At 40.0% G+C, this 19,787-nt stretch overlaps 1 protein-coding gene across 2 annotated transcripts in view; it reads left to right on the forward strand.

The window, feature by feature from the left end:
* Nucleotides 1–7,073: 7,073 nt before the first annotated feature.
* The window catches only part of STX6 (syntaxin 6), a 68,038-nt gene continuing 55,324 nt past the window's right edge, over nt 7,074–19,787 (forward strand). The window contains exon 1 of one of the 2 annotated variants that reach the window (XM_053607015.1): nt 7,074–7,371. In XM_053607015.1, coding sequence (XP_053462990.1) covers nt 7,337–7,371 — 35 coding nt within the window. In that variant the 5' untranslated portion in view covers nt 7,074–7,336. The remainder of the gene's footprint in view (nt 7,372–19,787) is intronic. The other variant, XM_053607016.1, reaches the window with a different exon arrangement.

Consider the following 19,787-nt stretch of genomic DNA (forward strand, 5'->3'; position numbering starts at 1 on the left):
TCTTTGGCTTTTTAGTACCTGATTTGTTATATGTATTTTAAGGTCTTTCTGAGGACTCTGACTCATTTGCAGATGGGGAGACTCATCCTCAAAAACCAAAAGACAAACTATCAAGTTAGCAAAAGAGTCTTGTTTGTTAAATAATGTTGGTTTCAACATAATATATTTTACACATTCAGTAAGAATTTTCTCTTGCCTATTTTCTTTTAATTTAGTAAAGTGTGTGTGTGTGTAAAGTCTGAACTGAGCCATTTTCTGTTAGGAGCAGGGAGAACTTGGGACACTCACATCATTTGCCAATTTGGGGGCAAGGCTAGCCCTCATATAAGTGGACAGTAGAATACCACAGCAACGAACATGGCTTTCAATGTCAGACAAATTTGTCTTCAAATGAGACTCTGACATTTCCTACCTAAGTCACCTTAGGAAAACTATGAACCTCTTTAAGACTCAGATTTCTCATATAGAAAATGGGGGTAATAACATTATCTTCCTTACAGGGTTATTGTGAGAATTTGATGAAATCAACAGTGATAGAACCAAGAGGTGACTTATTTATTAGTAGTACTATTACTACTACACACACAATCATCATCAGCCCTCTTGAGCAATCCCAAATAAATCTGTAATTTAAGAAAAGACCGGGGTCTGCCATGCAACCTCAGTTCAAGCCCCCTAACCTTGCTGTCCAACCCAATTATGTTCTAAAATCTATCCCCTGGAGTCACTTGTGAATATAATCATGCATATCACTTAGCACAATGCCTAATACACAGTGAGTCAACGTTAGCAGTTGCTACTACTGTTACTTTTATTCACTAGTTTACCAAACAACATTGGGGTTTTTCCTTCCCTGTGCATGGATGGATTCATAAAGGATGGTAAAGGCCATACTTGCCCTTCCTACAATGGTTCTATTTCACTATGAGTTTTTTTTCTTTTGATTTCACTGTCTTGTCAAGAAATTTGCTGAATTCCAATAACATATTTCAACATTTTAATACTCACCAATATTCATTCAATCATATATTCTTAACTTGCCTTATTTACTTATTTATTTATTTAAGATAGGGACCCTCCCTGTTGCCCAGACTAGAGTACACTGATGTCATAGCTCCACTGCAGCCTCAAACTCCTGGGTTCAAATGAGGCTGCTCCTGTCTTAGCCTCCTGAGTAGCTGGGACGATAGGTGCACCACCACACCCTGCTAATTTTTCTGTTTTTCAGACAGTCGTGGTCTTGCTATGTTGCTCAGGCTCTAACTTGCCTTACTCTGAAAGCAAGATGATTGAAAACTGCTAATTTTTAAGGTACTTTTACATATGTGGTCACTTAGCTTTTTAATTTCTCCTTCGTTAATTTTTCTTTTCTTTCTTTTTTTTTTTTTTTTTTTTTTACTTTTTGTAATTCTGATTATCAGGTAAATATTTCATTATAGTAATTGGCAAACTTTTAATACATTTTTTCTCCATAAACATTTTCCATATACCAAAATGTTTCTATGTATAAAAATGAACAGAGTGGGCTCGACACCTGTGGCTCAAGCAGCTAAGGTGCCAGCCACATACAACCTGAGCTGGTGGGTTCAAATCTAGCGCAGGGCCCGCCAAACAACAATGACAGCCGCAACCAAAAAATAGCCGGGTGTTGTGATGGACACCTATAGTCCCAGCTACTTGGGAGGCTGAGACAAGAGAATCACTTAAGCCCAGGAGTTGGAGGTTGCTGTGAGCTATGATGCCATAGCACTCTACCCAGGGTGACAGCTTGAGGCTCTGTCTCAAAAAAAAAAAAAAAAAAAAATGAACAGAGTGGAAATCATATCATATACACAACTGTGTCTTACTATTTTTACTCAAGACATCCCATGGCATTACAAACTTTTAAACATTTTTGATTACCATCAAATGGATATTCCATAAATTCTCAATCATTCTTTAATGTTGAATAAGTTGATTAGAATTTCTCTTTGCTTATTTTAAACCAGTGTGTACAGAGTGAGGGTGAAGGTGTTAATAACCAGAGAGGAAATATTACAAAACATAACCAGTGTGTTTGGGATATGTGTATAAATATTTCCTGTGGTTGGAGATAGGAAATGTGGACAGTCATAGCAAGATCAATGGAATTTTACATAAGTGAATGGTTCTTGGAATGTCCCAGAACATGTAAATACATATCAGGGTTTTTAAAAAATTGGATAATGATGAAAAATATAATGCCTTACATTTATCTTGAACTCTTCTCCCTTACTCTATCTTGAACTCAACAATAGAACAACTCAATTAAAAAATGGGCAAAAGTCTTGAACAGATATTTTTCCACAAAAAGGATATACAAATGGCCAACAATTGCATAAAGCAATGCTCAACATTACTAGTTATTATGGAAATGCAAATAAAAACTGTAATGATATATAACCTCATGCCCATTAGTATGGCTAACATACTAATATGGGTTATGTATGTGTGTATATATATACCTACACACACATATGTATGCTTATTTCCCCTAAAATAATAAGTGTTACAAAAGAGGTGAAAAGATTGGAACCCTTGGGCAGTTTTATTAGAAAGCTAAAATGGTTAACTAGTGTGATGAAAATGTGTCAAACGGTCTATGAACCAAGTGTATGGTGCCCCATGATCATACTAATGTACACAGCTATGATTTAATAAAAAAAAAAAAAGAAAGAAAGCTACAATGGTGCAGCCACTATGGAAAACAGCATGACTATTCTTTAAAAAATGAGCCAGCAATTTCACTTCTGGGTATATATCTTAAATAATTGAAAACAGATTCTCAAAGAAACATTTGTACACCTCTGTTTATAACAGTATTATTTATGATAGCCAAGAGGTGAAAGTAATCCAAGTGTCCATTGATGGATCAATGGACAAACAAAATGTGGTATATGTACAGTGAAATATTATTCAGCCTTAAAAAGGAAGGAAACTCTGCAATATGCTATAACATAGGTGTACCCTGAGGAGTGTATGCTTACTGAAATCAACAAGTCATTAAAAGATAGATCCTGATTCCACTATGTAAGGTACTCAGAGTAGTCAAATTTATGGAGATGTGCAATAGAATGAGACCTGCCAGTGACTGGCAGTTGCTGATGGCAGGGGTGTGTGTGTGTGTGTGTGTGTGTGTGTAGGAGAATAGGAAAGATCCTAGGTATGCCAGGACATTTTTTAAAGCTCATTAATGAAATTGTTTTTGAAAGAAGTCCAAAGCACAGTAAGTATATTCTTTTTCTTACTCTTTTTTCTAATCTACATAATTTAAGTGAGCCACGGAAGTTTAACTGTAGGTTCAAGTGTGCTGTGAGATAAACAAAGGCTGAAAAACACTGGGACAGAGTTTCAATTTTACAAGATTAAAAAAAAAAAGGTCTAGAGATTGGTTGCATAACAAGGTCAACATACTTAACACTATTGAATTTGTACACTGAAAAATGATTAAGATGGCAAATTTTAATGTGTATTTTGTTGCAATTAAAAATTTTTAAATAAAAATATTAGCGTGGCTTATAGTATTTCATAATTTGGAAAATGCTGTCTCATATATGGTTCAGTTGATCCACACAACTTAGCGAGGGAGCAGCTTGGGTGTCATTATTTCCATTTTAGAGCATAGAGATCCTCTTGGAGGGGACACATAGCACTCCCACAGCTTCTAGGGTGAAGGAGTGGCTACCCTTGCAGACTGTCTCAGGTCTATCCCAGCATCATTAGCTATGAGATATGGTTTGATCCTTTCTGATCTTCATCCTCATCAGCTCCATGGCCCAGCTGCCTGTACCTTCTCTGCTTTGCCATTTCTTTATTTCTACAGAAGATGCCTTGCAGAACCCTGGCAAGCTGCCTGCATCATTCTTTCTCCTAACGTTGGAGACTCACTCAGAAACCAGAGGTTTTCCTGGATGCCCTGTTTGAACACTACGGGAAACTCAGAGTTGGCTTGTCAGCCTCCCCCAGCAATCAAAAGAATTGAAGACTTAGTTTGATGAGTTCTGACAAACACATACCCCCATGTAACCCACATCCTGTCAAGATACAGTTTCTAGTACCCCAGGAAGATTCCCTTCCCAGTCAATACTCTCTACCCCGAGGCAACTACTCCTTTGATTGTTTTACTCCTTGAGAAATTTTAATTCTTCTTTCTTGGGAGGATAGGGGTAGGAGTGAGAGCATGGGAAGATAGGCTCTTGAAGAATATTCTTCTTAAGCTATTCTTAAGCTTAAGCTGGGGTCTGTTTGGAAGGAAGAAAGGAAGGAAGGAAAAAGAAAAGGAAGGAAAGGAAGGGAGAGAGAGAGAGCAAACGAGCAAGCAAGCAAACTCATATCCTTTGTTTTTCCTTACATTTTAGCTGAAGCTTCCCTTTCCCTGGGGCAGTGGAGGCCAAGGTCTAGTTTGAGAGAGAATGACACATCATAGAAAGGAACACCCTCCCACACATCCACAGACATTTCATATCTCAATCCTCCTCTATCTCCATTGTTTATGCTTTCTCTAAACCCCTAATTATGGGAAATCTCCAAGTCTCAGTCCTCTGTTTCTTCTTATAAAACTCTGACCTCTTGCTTGTGGTTCAATTAATAAATTCATGGAACAGACAATAGAGGCCTTATTAGGCACCTAAGTTGTAGTAACATCAACATAGTATCCTGTTCTTCCAGGAGTTTACAGTTTGGTGGGGGAAGACCAACATGTAGCGCTAATTTGTATCTACCCTAAATAAAATCCTTCTCCTGTGTTCTCTTTCTTGATGACTGGAACCTACTCTATCCACTTACAAGTCCAGAAACCCTGCAATTCTTCTTCTTCCTCTTTCTTTCTCCAGCTCTCCCACTCCCTGAACCAATCAGTCACCAGGTCTACTGATTTTGCCTCTGAAGTATTTCTCAAATGCACCCCTCCTCTTCATCTTAGCTGCCCTGAGTCCAGCTCAAGACATCCTCAACCTTCCTTTGGACCATGACCTCCCAGACACCATAGCAACCATCTCAAATGACAATCCAACCCTGCCATTTCCCTCAGTCCTTGTCATCTACAGGAGGGTGTCCACAGTTCTTAACATCATATTCAAGGACCCTGATGCTGCCCTCTTTGCTTTCCTTCTTACTTTTGCAACACAGCCCGTTTTCCTCATTGCATAGGAGTCCCCACCCCAGCCCAATAGGCACACTAATATACCATATCTTGTCTCTGTGTTTCTGTGGCCTTCTTTCTTTGTGTGTAACAACTGCGTGTCTCTCCCACCAGTCTGAGAGTTCCTTGAAGGGAAGCTTTGTTCATCTCTGTGTCCTCCGTGCTTAGCACATAGTAGGAGCACAAAACATGTCAGGCATTGTTCTGAGAACTTTTTTTTTTTCTGAGACAGAGTCTCAAGCTGTTGCCCTGGGTAGAGAGCTGTGGCATCACAGCTCACAGCAAACTCCAACTCTTGGGTTCAAGCGATCCTCTTGCCTCAGTTTTTCTATTTTTAGTAGAGATGGGGGTCTTGCCTCTGTTCAGGCTGGTCTTGAACTCATGAGCACAAGCAATCCACCCGCCTCAGCCTCCCAGAGTGCCAGGATTACAGGCAAGAGCCACCGCTCCAGGCCTAAGAACTTTTCATACATCACCTCAATCCTTATGACATCTATGAGGAAGGTCTTAACATGGTGTCCATTTCATAGCTGAGAATAGTGAGAGATTAAGCAGCTTGCCCAAGACAGGATAGTCTGGGATTTGGACTTGAGTGATCCTGCCCCAAATATGGCTTTTAATGATACTTATCTGCCCCTCAACTTACATGTGTCTGTTGAATGAACAATGATTCCCTTTCACCTCCCCATCTCAATATGGCTATAACCAAACAATTGTCTCCTAATAGCCTCTTTCCTCCACTTCTGTCCTCCACTGCTCCTCTAGAGTTTTTGAATTTCACCTCTCTCTTCTCGTTAACCCCATCCAATCCCTCATCATGTCTAAGTTTTTGTTTTGCTTTTCTTTTGAAATACCTATTGGATTCACTCCTTCCTCTCTGTTGTCAACTGCTATCATTCCTAGTCTGGCCCTCATCCCTTCAGGCCAATGACCACAGAAGCTTCCTAGCAGTGTTGCCTCACTTCACTACTTCACTCCTTTGGGACTTTGAGGTTTATATGCATTTTTATTTAACCTTCACAACAACCCCTGAGCTGAATATCATTATTTCTGTTTTACAGGCGAGGAATTAAATGACATAGCCAAGGTTCAAGTGGAGTTTGCCTAGCTCTGAGGACTCTGTCATCCCCAAGACTATTGACCTTGGGCAAGTCACTTAACCTCTCAGAGTCTTGGATTCCTCATCCATAAAATGGGGATAATAAATAACAGCAATTATCTGATTATGAGAGCGACTGAGATAACACGTATCACCCTGCCTGTCAACAGTTAAGTGCTCAATAATTTTCAGCTCTTAAAGCCCACAATCCCCATCTACAAACTCCATAGCATATCTAGCGTATGAGTTGGCTAATCATTCTGCTCAAAATACTTTCTGAAAGAGCTCTTGAACCATAGCTGAGAGGAACTTGCCATATCTGACCCCTTCTTTATCCCTCAAAGGTACTTTCTCCTGGGAAGAATCATATGCTGTATGAAAAAATTACCTTATGTTGTCATTTGCAGAATTTACATCAAAAGGATTTGTGTAACATTATTATAATCAGATACTAGTTGAAGATGAGATGGATTTATAAATCACATATAGTCAAGATCAAGTATTGAAGGTAGAGGAAAGATAAAAGGATTTTGTAAATAAACTACAACTACAGTCTGCCCTGAAGCCCTGAGTGCCTACCTCTGAGGGAACAAGCTTCTCCACCCTCTCAAGCTAGAGGGGCAAGGCAGTAGAACACCGCCCCGCCTCCACCACCTCCAGAGCCCCGCCTCCAGGGCAGCGTGACGAAGTGCCCAAGCCCCGCCGAAGAGGGGCGGGCGCCCCCGATCACATGGGCGCGAGTGCGGAAGTGCTGCTGAAGGCCGCGTTTGTGATTGGCTGCGGCCGAGAAGACGGGGGCGGGATGACAGACGCTCTGGGAGGAGCCAGGGAAGGAGGCTGCCGTCGGGGCCGGCGCCAGAGTCCAGGATTTGGCCTGTGGTGCTGACCGAGTGCTGGACCAGGGCGGTCCAGAGTGCCTGGCCTGTGCGCGCGCCCGCTGCTCAGAGTTTCTTTTCTCCCCCACTTCCCGGCAAAGGCGCAGGTGGCAGCAGGAGCCGGTGTGGTGGGCGGAGGGAGGCCAGGAGGGCGCGGGCACCCTGAGCGCGTAGCAGGTGGAGGCGGCCGGGGGCCGGGACGCCATGTCCATGGAGGACCCCTTCTTTGTGGTGAAAGGGTGAGTGTCGGCCGAGGGCTCCACTGGAGGTGGAGGTGGCAGTGCTGCCTACCCACACCTCCCGATCTTCTGGCTGTAGGGGGAGGGGACAGTGGAGACAGCTTAGTCTTGAAGGCATGACCAAGCGTCCGGAGACATTCCCTCCTGTCCCACCTTGACTGTGAGACCCGTGCCCACAACTAGGCCCCTGGTAGGGGGTTCCCTTTTGACCTGTGCGCTGCAGTACAATTTACTTGGGGATTGAGGGGGTCAGCAACTCTGCAGGTGGGGAAGAAGACCAGTCTTAGCCCAAACTGGGGCTCTAATCTAATATGGGACCCTGCTTCGAAGAAGCAAAAACAGCATCTGGGCAGGAAAAGGGAAATGGCCCTCCTGAGCTTTGTAGTTCGTGTTGACGGGGGTGAGCTCCATTGTCCATTGAGTTTGGAGCGTTCGCCTGCAGACTGGTAAGACCACAACATGCCCAGAGGCGTCTGAGCACGTTTGCTGGGAGGGAGGCGGGGGCGGGGGTTGATGTAGGAGGCTGGGGAGTGTGGCAGCGGAAGACAACTGAATTCAATGGGGGAGTTTTTACTGAGTAATGCGAAGAGAGGAAAGCAGTCGTACATACACAGTGTCGAGGTTGGAAGGAAAACAAAATGAAACCAGCCAAACTAAACTTTCCTCAGCTTTCTATTAGCAACTGGAATTTTCTCACAGTGCTAAAGGAAATGAGTGTTTCTTTTAACTCCTTGATTTCATCCAGGCTGTTTGACAGGTTTCCCCCATTTCTTCTTCTGCCTTATGTTTCCTTATGAGCTGTCCTGACTCCATTTTTGATTGCTTTATTCTTTGGAGATGGAAACTTTGATTGTACTTTATAATATCAAGTTTGTAGCTGTTAAACGATTGCAAGCAGGAAAGATCAATTCCGGTGTCATAACTTACTTCTAACTAATTTATTACCAATAACTTGTCAGCTTTATGTTTTAGATGTCAAACATGAAAAAATCTGAGAACTGCAAGGTCTCAGACGATCAGGACTAATAACTATGTACACTGTTCCTTGCTTTTAACTAATTGCTCCTAGCTTCTTGTTTCTGTAGTGGTAGAAACTGACCAGCTGAATGGGTGTTTGTTTTTCGATTTAAGGGATCCAGAAATTTAAATGATAATTTAGGTGAAATACTTTATCTATGATACAGGAAACCGTATTTACACTATTTCTTAATACAACATTTCCTTAGAAAGGTTTTTCTTCACCTTACTTTAATTTAGACGGGGAAATGCCTAGTTGTAGGTTTACTAGTAGTATGTGGCTCCCTACCTGCATAATGTGTTATTTATTAGAAGGATTGATTTAGGGTTAATTTTTAAAATTTAAAGCTGTGTGTTTTTCCCTCAAATGAAAATTTTTGACGCTTAGGTTGCATAGGTTATCTCTGCAGTGAGATTTTTTTGTTTGACTTGTAATGGAATTTGTGAGAACCCTAAATTGCTCTGTCATCTTGACGTGTTTTTTTTTCCTTATATCATCCAATAGAGTCTACCAGTGCTTGCTCACTGATTAAATATCACTGCTTTACTGGAACATTGGTTTGGAGTTTTGCTCAACTTTTACATCAATATAGCTCATGTCCTTCTAAGGCAGTGGTTCTCAACCTTCCTACTGCCATGACCCTTTAATATAGTTCCTCATGTTGTGGTGACCCCCAACCATAAATTATTTTTGTTGCTATTTCATAACTGTAATTTTGCTATTGTTGTGAATTGTAATGTAAATATCTGATATGCAGGATGTATTTAGATGACCCCTGTGAAAGGGTCGTTCGACCCCCAAAGGGGTTGCGACCCACAGGTTGAGAACTGCTGTTCTAAGGTGTTTAAAGGAAAAAATGAGATCTCGAAACCTTGTACTGTGGAAAGGTTAAATCAGCCACAATGGTTTCTCCAGATGTTTGTGATTGCATATTTGGGGAGCCATATACTTCTGTTTATTAAATGTATTGAAAATGCATCAAACAACGTGGAAAAATAAAAGGTATCTAAATTATGGTCCTTGGCCTAGGAGCTTCTAGTCTACTCTAAGAAACAGATCACCCCCAAATTAAGTAGAAATGATAGGTGGTAAATGATTAAGTGAATGCTATAGATGATTAGTACCCCTGGAGTTTAGAGAAAGTCACCTCCTGAGGAAGTGTTATGATTGGAAATGCTTTTTGAGGTAGCACTGGGTCTTAAGTTTTGAAGATGGGAAGAAGTTAAATAAGTCACACCTATCCCTTATCAGTACACTTATCAAAGAGTTTTATTTAGTCTTCCTGCTTCCAGTCTCTTTTCTTTCAGGTGCCCTTGGATCTATTGAGTTAATGCTGTTTAATTGAAATATAATGCAAGCCACATACATCATTTTACATTTTCTAGTAGCTACATTCAAAAGTAAAGAGATGAAATTAATTTTAATATCTTTAATACAAATATTAACATAGATTAATATAAAGATTATTGATGATATATTTGGCACGGTTTTTGAAATCTAGTACATAACTTACAGCACATTTGTACTTGGATGTTAAATTTTCATCAGAAATACTCATCTGTATGTACAGTGAATTAAGCATACAGTTGAAAAAGTAAATTCACATACCCTAATTGATGCAAATGTTCATAAAAGTTTTCTGGCAACTGTATTGCAAATCAGTTTTTAAATGAGTTAAAATTTAGTTCCTCAGTCACTGTAGCCATATTTCAAGTCAGTAGTCATATGTGGCTTCCATATTGAACAGCACAATATAGCCATTCTAGAGCCCAGGCAGGTGTACCCTGTTTGTTATTGTTTAGGGGCTGCCTGTTGCTTATGGAATAACAGCAAACATTTTATGACCTCCTTGATCCAGTCCCTTGTCTAGTTTCCTTGCATCCTGCCTGCCCTTTAGCCTTAGCGTTGCAGCAGTGCCAGTCTCAGCAGTGACTATGACTACAGTATTGGATGTTAACCCAGCTTTCAGCATTCAGTATAGGTAAGCATCTCTCCTACCTCCAAGAAGTGCTTCTATTGGCACATGTGACACATTGTTGTATCTCTTCCTCTGGCTGTCTTTCATTTTTAGACCATGAGCTCTGAAGGTTGGGACTGTTTATTTTTTCTGTATTTCCAGTCTACACCTTGAATATACAGTATAAATGTTGAACACCTACTCTGTTGGTGGTGAAGGAATGGTGCTTCATGGGTGAGAATGTCACCAGCAAAGAAGGTTCTAAGGTGGTCATTGTGTATTTAGGTATCATCAAGGAGGGCAGCTGAGGTGGAGTAGGCAGCTTATTTGGGGAAGTAATGGCAGGTAACATTTATAGGCTGCATCCCCTGTGCTGGGCATTGTGTGCTAAGTAAGCACTTGATAGGAATTTTCACTTTGTGAAAACAGCCTTGTGTTGAGAGTACTAGCCACGTTTTAGAGGCGAGGAGCTGATGAGGAAGCATAGAGGGGTTTATTTAATTTGCCCAGGGTCACACAGCTAGTAAGTGGTGGACCCAGGATTCAAATTTCAACAGCCTAATTCCACTCATACTGTTAACACTTCACAGTACAGGTGAAATAGTGTTAAGCTGTGTTGGCTTGAGGAGAATCTCATCTTGAGGCCATTGAAGATTTTTTAAAGCAAGGAAATGACATGAAATTAAGGTTTTAGGAATATTGATTTGGTAATAATGTTGGATGCATGTGAGGAAAAATGAAACTAGTTAAAAAGCTGTTTTAATTTAAATGTGATGGATAGTGCCTGAATGTTGGAAGCTCCTTTTGGGAGGTTTTGACATTGTCAATGTCTCATTCAGAGCAGAATCCCAGGAATCCCTCTTTTTGTCCTCATGAAGTAGGTTCTATTATTATCATCATCTTACAGTGAGAAAAATGAAACTTGGAGAGTAAAAACCTTTAAGTTTATAAGCTTGCAGGTAGAAAGTCCAGGATTTATACATCTGTATATTATTGATAATAATCAATGGGAAATTGGGTTCATAGTATATATATATATATATATATATGTATATGGTTTTATAATGTTTTCATTTGTATTTCCTTATATTCTGGAAACATCTTGGTGGGGGTGGGCTTGCAACAGTTGCATACCAGTGGAAGGGTGGGGGGTCGGAGTAGGTTTGTTTTTGCACATCCCTGACCAACCCCTCCATTGGTTTGCACTGTTACTAATGACTACATTGTCTTTTGTCATATAATTTATCTCCCAGGATGGACATTTATGGTGTTTATAATTTTTCACTATTAACATAAATGTGGTGATAAGCCTATTTGTCATGGGTCTTTATTACTCTTCTGGTTTTCATAGCCTATATTCTTATAGCATAATTGCTAATTCAGAGAGCATACACAGAAAACATGATGCCTGTCACCACGTTGCCCTCGAGGGCACATGCTCTTGCTCACTGTCCACAAAGAATTTGAGGGGCTCTTTCTTCCCTTGATGCTTTGCCAGGGTTCTCATTTTAAGAAATCTTTACTAATTTGCGTAATTTGTCTTCATCTTTGTATTCCGTAGGGACTTACTCAGTAAGTGTTGGATGAGTGAACCCATTTTGAGGTTTTGATTCAGTAGTTTGTTCCCTGCTCTTCTTGGCAAGCTTTTAGAATTAGCCTCATTTTAGAATTTGCAATTTATAATCCAGTAGGCTGCTATGAAAACCGTGAAATTGAACATGTTGAGAGATCGGAGTATATTGTTACCAAGTGAGCCTCTCCTATTAGTAAAAGACACGAATGATATGCCTGCATGCTATTTGCTGCTTTGGAGGTTTTGTGTACCTTACTGGGATAGTTTTATTTTCAGGTTCTTGGCTATGGGTCGGTATTGACTTGATGACATAGCTGATGAATGAGATGGTTGGTATATATTATGTTGTGTTCTCTAACCTTCTCTTGTCTGTCTGTTTACCTTTATGAATACTAGATTATAAGCTGCTTGAGGGAAAACATCATCTGTTTTATTCAGTGTTGAATTTTCTTTATGAAAAACTTAACCTTTGTTTGAAGAGTAATTTTGGTCCAGTAAAATTGAATGTTAAGTTATATCCCATTTATTACTTTTTAAAAACCAGAATCAGGTGATTCCTTATAGAAACAACTTCACAAGCATTTATTATAACTTTTTTTTTATTGAATGCCTAATATTCAATACTTGCCTAATTCAATGCCTAATATTTAGCTCCTGAAATTATAGTCTAGTTTAGAGAACATTATGCAAATAGGTGAAAGAGTGTATGGGAAAGATACATTATGTGTAAGATTTTGGAATAGAGTTGAAGTGCTGTGGAGGCTGAATAAAGGAAAGACCTACGGTGTCAGTGTTGGTTAAGGGTACTTTAATAAAGCAAACTGGACCTCAATTTGTGCCTTAATGGAAATTTCTGCCTCTCATTTGCAGAGGTGTAAGTGCTCTGCTAGCCTGGGGAAGCAGTTCAACAGAAATCTAGGACCAGAAATGAGAAAGGTGAGGATGCAGAGAAGACCTGACAACTCAAACAGTATTTGTTTTAGTGAGAAATCAGGCTTACTATTAAAGCCCCCAGTTTGGATTAGGAGGAGGCATGAAAGGAGTTTGAATACCTACCTAAGGAGTTTAAATTTAATATGATTCCTGCCATAAATTCTTAATTAGAAAGCAGTTTTTAAACTAGCAGTTACTATTCACTTGCTCATAGTCAACTTTTAACAGCTCAAACTCAGGTCTTATGATTCCACAGAGAAAACAAATTTGTCTGGAGGCTTTGCAGAAGGGGATTAAATAGGTCTTGGTAATGGAAAGCATCTCATAATCAGAGTCAGAAGAACTTGGGGCAGGCAGCCAAAATGTCTGAACCCCAGGTCTCTTTATTTGTTCAATGAGCACAGACTGGATTATCTTGAAAGTTCCTTACAGATCTAAAAATTCAATGATCAGGTTTAAGTAGAGCTTGTGCAAGGTAAAAAGTAGGAGGAGGGGTCAAAGATGACTCTTGTCTAGACAAGTTTCAAAACTTGGAAAATGGTAGAAGTTTTGGCTAAAATGAGGAAGTTAAAAGAGGGAAGCAGAGCTTTCTTTGTTGTTTTATTTTTGTTTGCTTATGTAAGTACTTGATTTTCTTGTAGGGAGAATGCAATTTGTTTGGCTTTAGGCAAATGGAATGGTCCTATAGGCAGCTATAAATACAAGATAAATCCTGGATGAGTGGTGAGGGTTGGAAATGCACTTGGTGAGTCATTAGTTTAAATGAGGTGCTTTGAACTTGTGAATACTGATGAGCCCTGAGAAGCCCTAAAAAGAGTGCTGAGAAACATTGAGCTGAGTGGAGGAAAAGGAAACAAAATTGGTAGAAAACTTGAATAGCACAATGTCACAAAAACAGGAAGTAAGAATTTCAAGAAAATAGATATAACAGGCTATAGTGTCAAAAGCACAGAAAATGAGGACAAGTTAAATTCACTTCTGACTTTACTCACCAGTGACATCTGTGGTGTCATTGGTGGCAATAGTACTATTCTAGGGGAGCTATGGAAGCAGCAGTAGGTTGGGTCAAAAATTGTACAATAACTGTAGGTAATTAAAGACAGTATTTTTTTTTCACAGTAGTTACAAAAGATATCACAGTGTGGTTGGATTTGCAAATGGTAGTAAGGTCAGGGGAAGAGGGTGTCTATTTTTCCCTTAAACACAAAAGATACAAGTATGGAAGTCAACCAATAAGAAGAGCTCCTTTCTTACCTGAGGGATTGGCAGTGGAACAAAGATTGGGGAGTATGGGGCAGGAGCCAGTTTGGGGAGAGTGGGGGTGCAGAGCCTTGCACAACCTGAATTTTTTGAGTTTCATTACTGGAACGGAAACAATCTGCCTTTATGAGCCTCTTAGTGTATTGCTTAAACAGGACCTCTCTGTAAAAAGACTTGTAGAATATATGTTCTCCCAGATACAGGTGTTGTGGCAGATCGTATTTTTTCAAAGATGGGCACACCGATGTGTTATGTCCCATTTGCTTTTCTTAAATTGTAAAGCTGGCCTTCTTTTATTGAGCTGGAGGAGTTCATTTTCCCTTCCTTTGAACTGGTCAGAGCTTTGTAAAGTGGCTGGACCAACAGATCGAGGCAGAAGTGACACTGCATGGCTCCTGAAGCTTCAGTCATAAAAGACAACCAGTACTGCTTCCACTTGCACCTTTTGTCTTGGGTCATAAGCCTGGAGTACGCTGAGCTCGTGTGTAAGAAGTCAGCTGCGCAGAAGCTCTGCTAGGCAGGCTTACAGAGACACTACCAGAGATGGAAAGATACCACATACTTCTGAGATGCTCCTACTCTTACAACCCCAGCCCATTTAATCTTTCAGCTGAAGCCCCAGACATTGTGGAACAGGGACAGGTCATCCCTGCTGTGTCTGCTTCCTGACCCACGGAATCCATGAACACAGTAAATGATTGTTTTACACCGTTAAGTTTTGAGGTAATTGTCATATAACCAAAGTAACTGGAACAGATACCAATTCAGAGTCTTGTCAGTATGGTCAAAGAAGAAAGGAACAATCAAAAGGATGACAAGGATTGCAGCTACAATTATCATCCATTTTGTTGACATGAATGACAGATACTGGGAAACAAAGTTCCCTAATGGCCAAGATAGTCCTTCCTCCCATTTTACTTGGCAAACTTGGTTAGATCCAAATAGGAAAGCTTTGCGACTGCTCTGGACATGTAGATGTGTTACCTATAGCATCAGAGGTTAGTTGAGATGGTGAGCTCTTCACCTTGGTGGACCCAACTGGAAAGTAACGTGGAAGAGTCTCACCTATCAATGACAACAATCACTGTTGGGCTACCTTCAGAAACAAATGAAGCTAGTCCTGCCTGCATCAAATGGAAGAATCTGGTTTTGAAAGCTTGGATGACTGTGTTTTTTCAAAAGATAACATTTTTCAAAGATGTGTACTGTGTTTTCATATATATATATATTATTTTTTTGGTAAATATTTTTGGTAAATAACAGTGTACTCACCAACAGCTGTGAGCTCAAGAATTTGAGGTTGCTGTGAGCTGGGTAGAGTGCGATAGCATCACAGCTCACAACAACCTCAAGTTCTTGAGCTCAAGAGATCCTCTTGCCTCAGCCTCCCAAGTAAGTGGCACTACAGGTACCTGCCACAATGCCCAGCTACTTTTTCTATTAGTAGAGGTGAAGTCTCGCCCTTGCTCAGGCTGGTCTCGAACTTCTGAACTCAGGTGATCTATCCACTTCGGCCTCTCAGAGTGCTAGGATTACAGAAAACCCAGCCTGTGTTTTCATTTTTGACAGCTATTTACTGGGAAAGAGCTCTTCATTACAAGTGGACTTGTGGGCATTGTGGTGGATTGCAGTGAAGGGCCTTCATTCTGGTGTTCATAGGAGGTTCAATTCATGAGAATGTGACAGGTCCCATGATTTTGATGGGCTATTTGGTGGACAGCAAAGGAGAAAAGCCTTATCCCTAGTATTGCTCATGAAATACTGCCTGTGTATGGTGAGATTGATTTTGGAAGCATATGCAACAGATAGCGGAAAATTAGCTTGACTTGAATGGGGAGATAGCCATCTTTCTCCTTCAAGGACTTGAAAAAGGCTTCCTTGGGATGAGAGAAAAAACTAATTCCTAGGAACGTTATTAGCAAGTTTTCAGTGAAATGGTGCCCGACGTGATTCCCAGAGCTGTTGGTGAGTACATTGTTATTTACCAAGAAGTTTGCTAAGCTAAAGAACTCCTAAAAGTTCAAGGTATACCTGCTCCCTCATGGAAAATTCTGTGTATCACACTTTAATCATTTCCATTACATAGTTGGAAGGAAAAGGTGAAAATAGCTAAATCAGACTCTATAGTATAAGGAATCAGTATCTTGTTTTTTTTTTGAGACAGAGTCTCGCTTTATCACCCACTGTAGAGTGCTGTAACGTCACAGCTCACAGCAACCTCCAGCTCTTGGGTTTAGGCGATTCTTTTGCCTAAGCCTCCGGAGCAGGTGGGACCATAGGCGCCTGCCACAACGCCCGGCTATTTTTTGTTGTAGTTTGGCCGAGGCTGGGTTTGAACCCGCCACCCTCAGTATATGGGGCCAGTGCCCTACTCACTGAGCCACAGGCGCCACCCTATCTTGTGATTTTTAACCTTTCTGGAGCCCACAGGCATAAATGATCATCGTTGCCTAAGGAGTCAGCAGCTGCTCACTCAAGAGTGAAATGCTCCTCACAGAGTGAAGTGCTCACATATGCTAGCTAGCTGTGGGGAACAGACAACAGCGCTAGGTGCGCCTGTGTGGGACATACCTAACAACTGGTACTGAAATAACTCTTCTTGCCTTTCTGAAGAAAGGTTAAAAAAAGTAGATGGGCACTTCTCTTGTTAAAACCCTTACAAATCTCAAATGGATGACATGATTATATAATACCCTGTTTTGTGAATTGAGTTACTTGGAATGCCAGGTAATCCTCAAATTTTGATTAAAGGTACTCAAAAAGTAGTTCCGAATTGAAGGGGTGATTCCTTAGTCTTGCACATCCTTGAGTCTTTCTTGCGGCTCTTGAAACTATTCAAGAATAGCCCAAGTTCTTTAGGAAATTCTGGTTACCACTAATACTTGGTTTAAAAATAGGACCCGTTGGTGACAACGTTGTTTTCTACTTCCAGTTCCTACTTCCTTTTTCATACTAATGCTCAGCTGAAATGATACTGGAAGACAGCTGGACTTCTGTGGCTGCTGTTACCATAGGATCCTTCATCTCTGCAGGTTCTGGCTGTTCTTTCAAGATCTGAGATCCTTTAAAACATCTGTCTTAACAAATGTTAAATAGTGACCACTTTGCCTTTCTTATGTCTGTGTTACCAAATGACATTAAACTAAAAATGAATCTTCTTCTAAAAACAAGAGCTTGGAGTAGAGTAAGCCAAATCACTGGTCAGGCCTGTGGGGTGTTGAATGTTATCCTGGAATTCCTTTGTAGCATTTTTCTAATTCTTGTCGTTTCTTTCATTTCTTCCATAGGACGTGAGTGAGTTCTTACATTCTGAAGGACTTCTTGATTTCACACTCAGTGCCACTAGAATCTTCGCATGCATACTTCCCACCCAAATCTGAGTATCAGTGTCTTAAGACATTGCATTTCTGAAAGTGTGGTCTGTGGATCACAAGGCTCCTCAAGATCCTTTCACAGAAGGCTCTATCAACTCAGAACTCTTTATAATAACGTCCAGATGTTAACTTGCCTTTTTCACGGTGTTGACATTTGTGTGTAAGACTGGTGCTTTCAATAAATAAGACAGCGGCACCATACTATACTTGCAGTTGTGCTAAATTGTGGTATTTCTCACCACCCTGTACCACAGTGAAATTAGAAGAGCAGATTTATAGTCCCGTAAGAATATTCTTCATGAAATAGTAAAAATTATTAATTTTATGAAATCTTAAGTACTTTTCTTCATATTTGTAAAGTTACAATTTGCTTATAATAAAATTCACCTCTTTGAGTATACACTTTTGTGAAATTTGACAGATTCATATAGTTGTGTAATTACTGCCTCCACAAATAAAATATAGGATAGATCCATCACCCATAAAAGTTCCCTTGTGTCCTTTCTCGGCTATTCCCCTATGCCCAGCACCTGGCAGCCACTGCTTTGTTTTCTGTTCCTGTAGTCTGCCTTTTCCAGAATGTGATGTCGGTGGAGTCACACAGCGTGTGGCCTTCTGAGGCTAGCTTTTTTTCACTTAGCACGGTGTGTTTGGGATGCATCCATGTCGTTGTATGTCTTAGTAGTTCCTTTGTATTTCAGAGTAGCAGTCCCTTGTTCAAATGTACCACAGCTTGTCCACTCATTAGTTGAAGGACATGTGGATTGTTTTCAGTTTTTGGCTATTATGAATAAAGCTGCTATAAAAATTTGCAAGTTGTTGAGTGAACCTAAGTTTTCGTGTCACCTGGAGTGGGATTGTTAAGTCATTATGGTAAGTGTATGTTTAAGAAACAACCAAACTTCCCAGCTGCTCAGGAGGCTGAGGCAGGAGAATCGCTGAAGCCCAAGAGCTAGAGGTTGCTGTGAGTCCTGTGACATCATGGTGCTCTACTGAAGGTGGTAAAGTGAGACTCTGTCTCTACAAAAAAAAAAAAAAAAAAGAAACAACCAAACTATTTTCCAAAGTGGCTGTACTATTTTCCTTTCTACTAGTAATGCGTGAGGATTCCGGTTACCACACCACCTTTCCAGCACTTGGCATCATGGGTTTTATTGTTGTTTTCGTTTTAAACCATTCTAAATATGTAGTGGTCTCGTCAAAGATTAAGTTTGCATTTCCCTGATGACTGATAATATTTGGTATCTTTTCATGTGCTTTTTTGTCATGTGTGTCTTTGGTGAAATGACTATTCAAATCATTTGCCCATTTTTTAATTGAACTTGTTTTCTTATCTTTAAGTCTTGAGAGTTTTAAAATATATACTGGATACAAGTCATTAATCCGGTGTATAATTTGCAAATATTTCCTCCTTAGTACATATTTTAATATTCTCTGTCACAAAATACAAGTAAGTGTACGTAAAGCATTTTGGCTGTATTGTGAAATACAATACTTGTCTCTAGGAAGAGCACTTCTGTGAAGGAGTTGTGAGCTACAATATAATAGCTATTCCCCCCCACCACACACACATGCGCACACACCCACATAAAAGCTCATTTTTATTACAAAGAATGACAAACTGGTTATACAGACTTGAAATTATCTGAAAAGCTCTTGAGATATTTTCTTGTAACTTAAGAAGTGAACATGCAACAACTGACAATATTTTCACCAGTGATAAAATTAGAGCCTTTAAATAAAACTCAAATTAACTACTGTGATTTGTAGCTTCCTAATACCTAAGTTTTTCTCATGAGATTAGCAATGAGAGTAACAGATATGATTTTGGATACTGTCTAATGAAATGAGTTGGCATTAGAAGCTCTGTTATGCTCAGGAAACCATTACTTTAAAAATGACCAGTATGTGATATTATAAAATCACATGTGGATAAAAGATCCATTTAAAGTACAGGTTAAAACATCCCAAATCTGAAACTTTCTGAGCACTGGCAAGATGGGAAAAGAAATGCTTGTTGGATTTTGGATTTTCACATTTGAGATGGTCATCCAGTGAGTGTAATGCAAATATTCCAAAATCAAAACAAATCTGAAGCACTTCTGCTCCCAAGCATTTTGAATAAGCTGTTCTCAACCTATGTAAGGTAGACTGAAGGATTGTAATGTATGGGAATTTTAAAAGGTTTTTGATACAGTTTTAGGTTCCACCTTGCAGCTAATCTTTGATATACTGCCACTTGTCAAGTTCTGGTATACAATAAAAAAACACCCTTATCTGGAAAGACTATTAAAGTACTTC

The sequence above is a fragment of the Nycticebus coucang genome, chromosome 10 (assembly GCF_027406575.1).
Source record: "Nycticebus coucang isolate mNycCou1 chromosome 10, mNycCou1.pri, whole genome shotgun sequence".
Classification (NCBI taxonomy): Eukaryota; Metazoa; Chordata; class Mammalia; order Primates; family Lorisidae; genus Nycticebus; species Nycticebus coucang.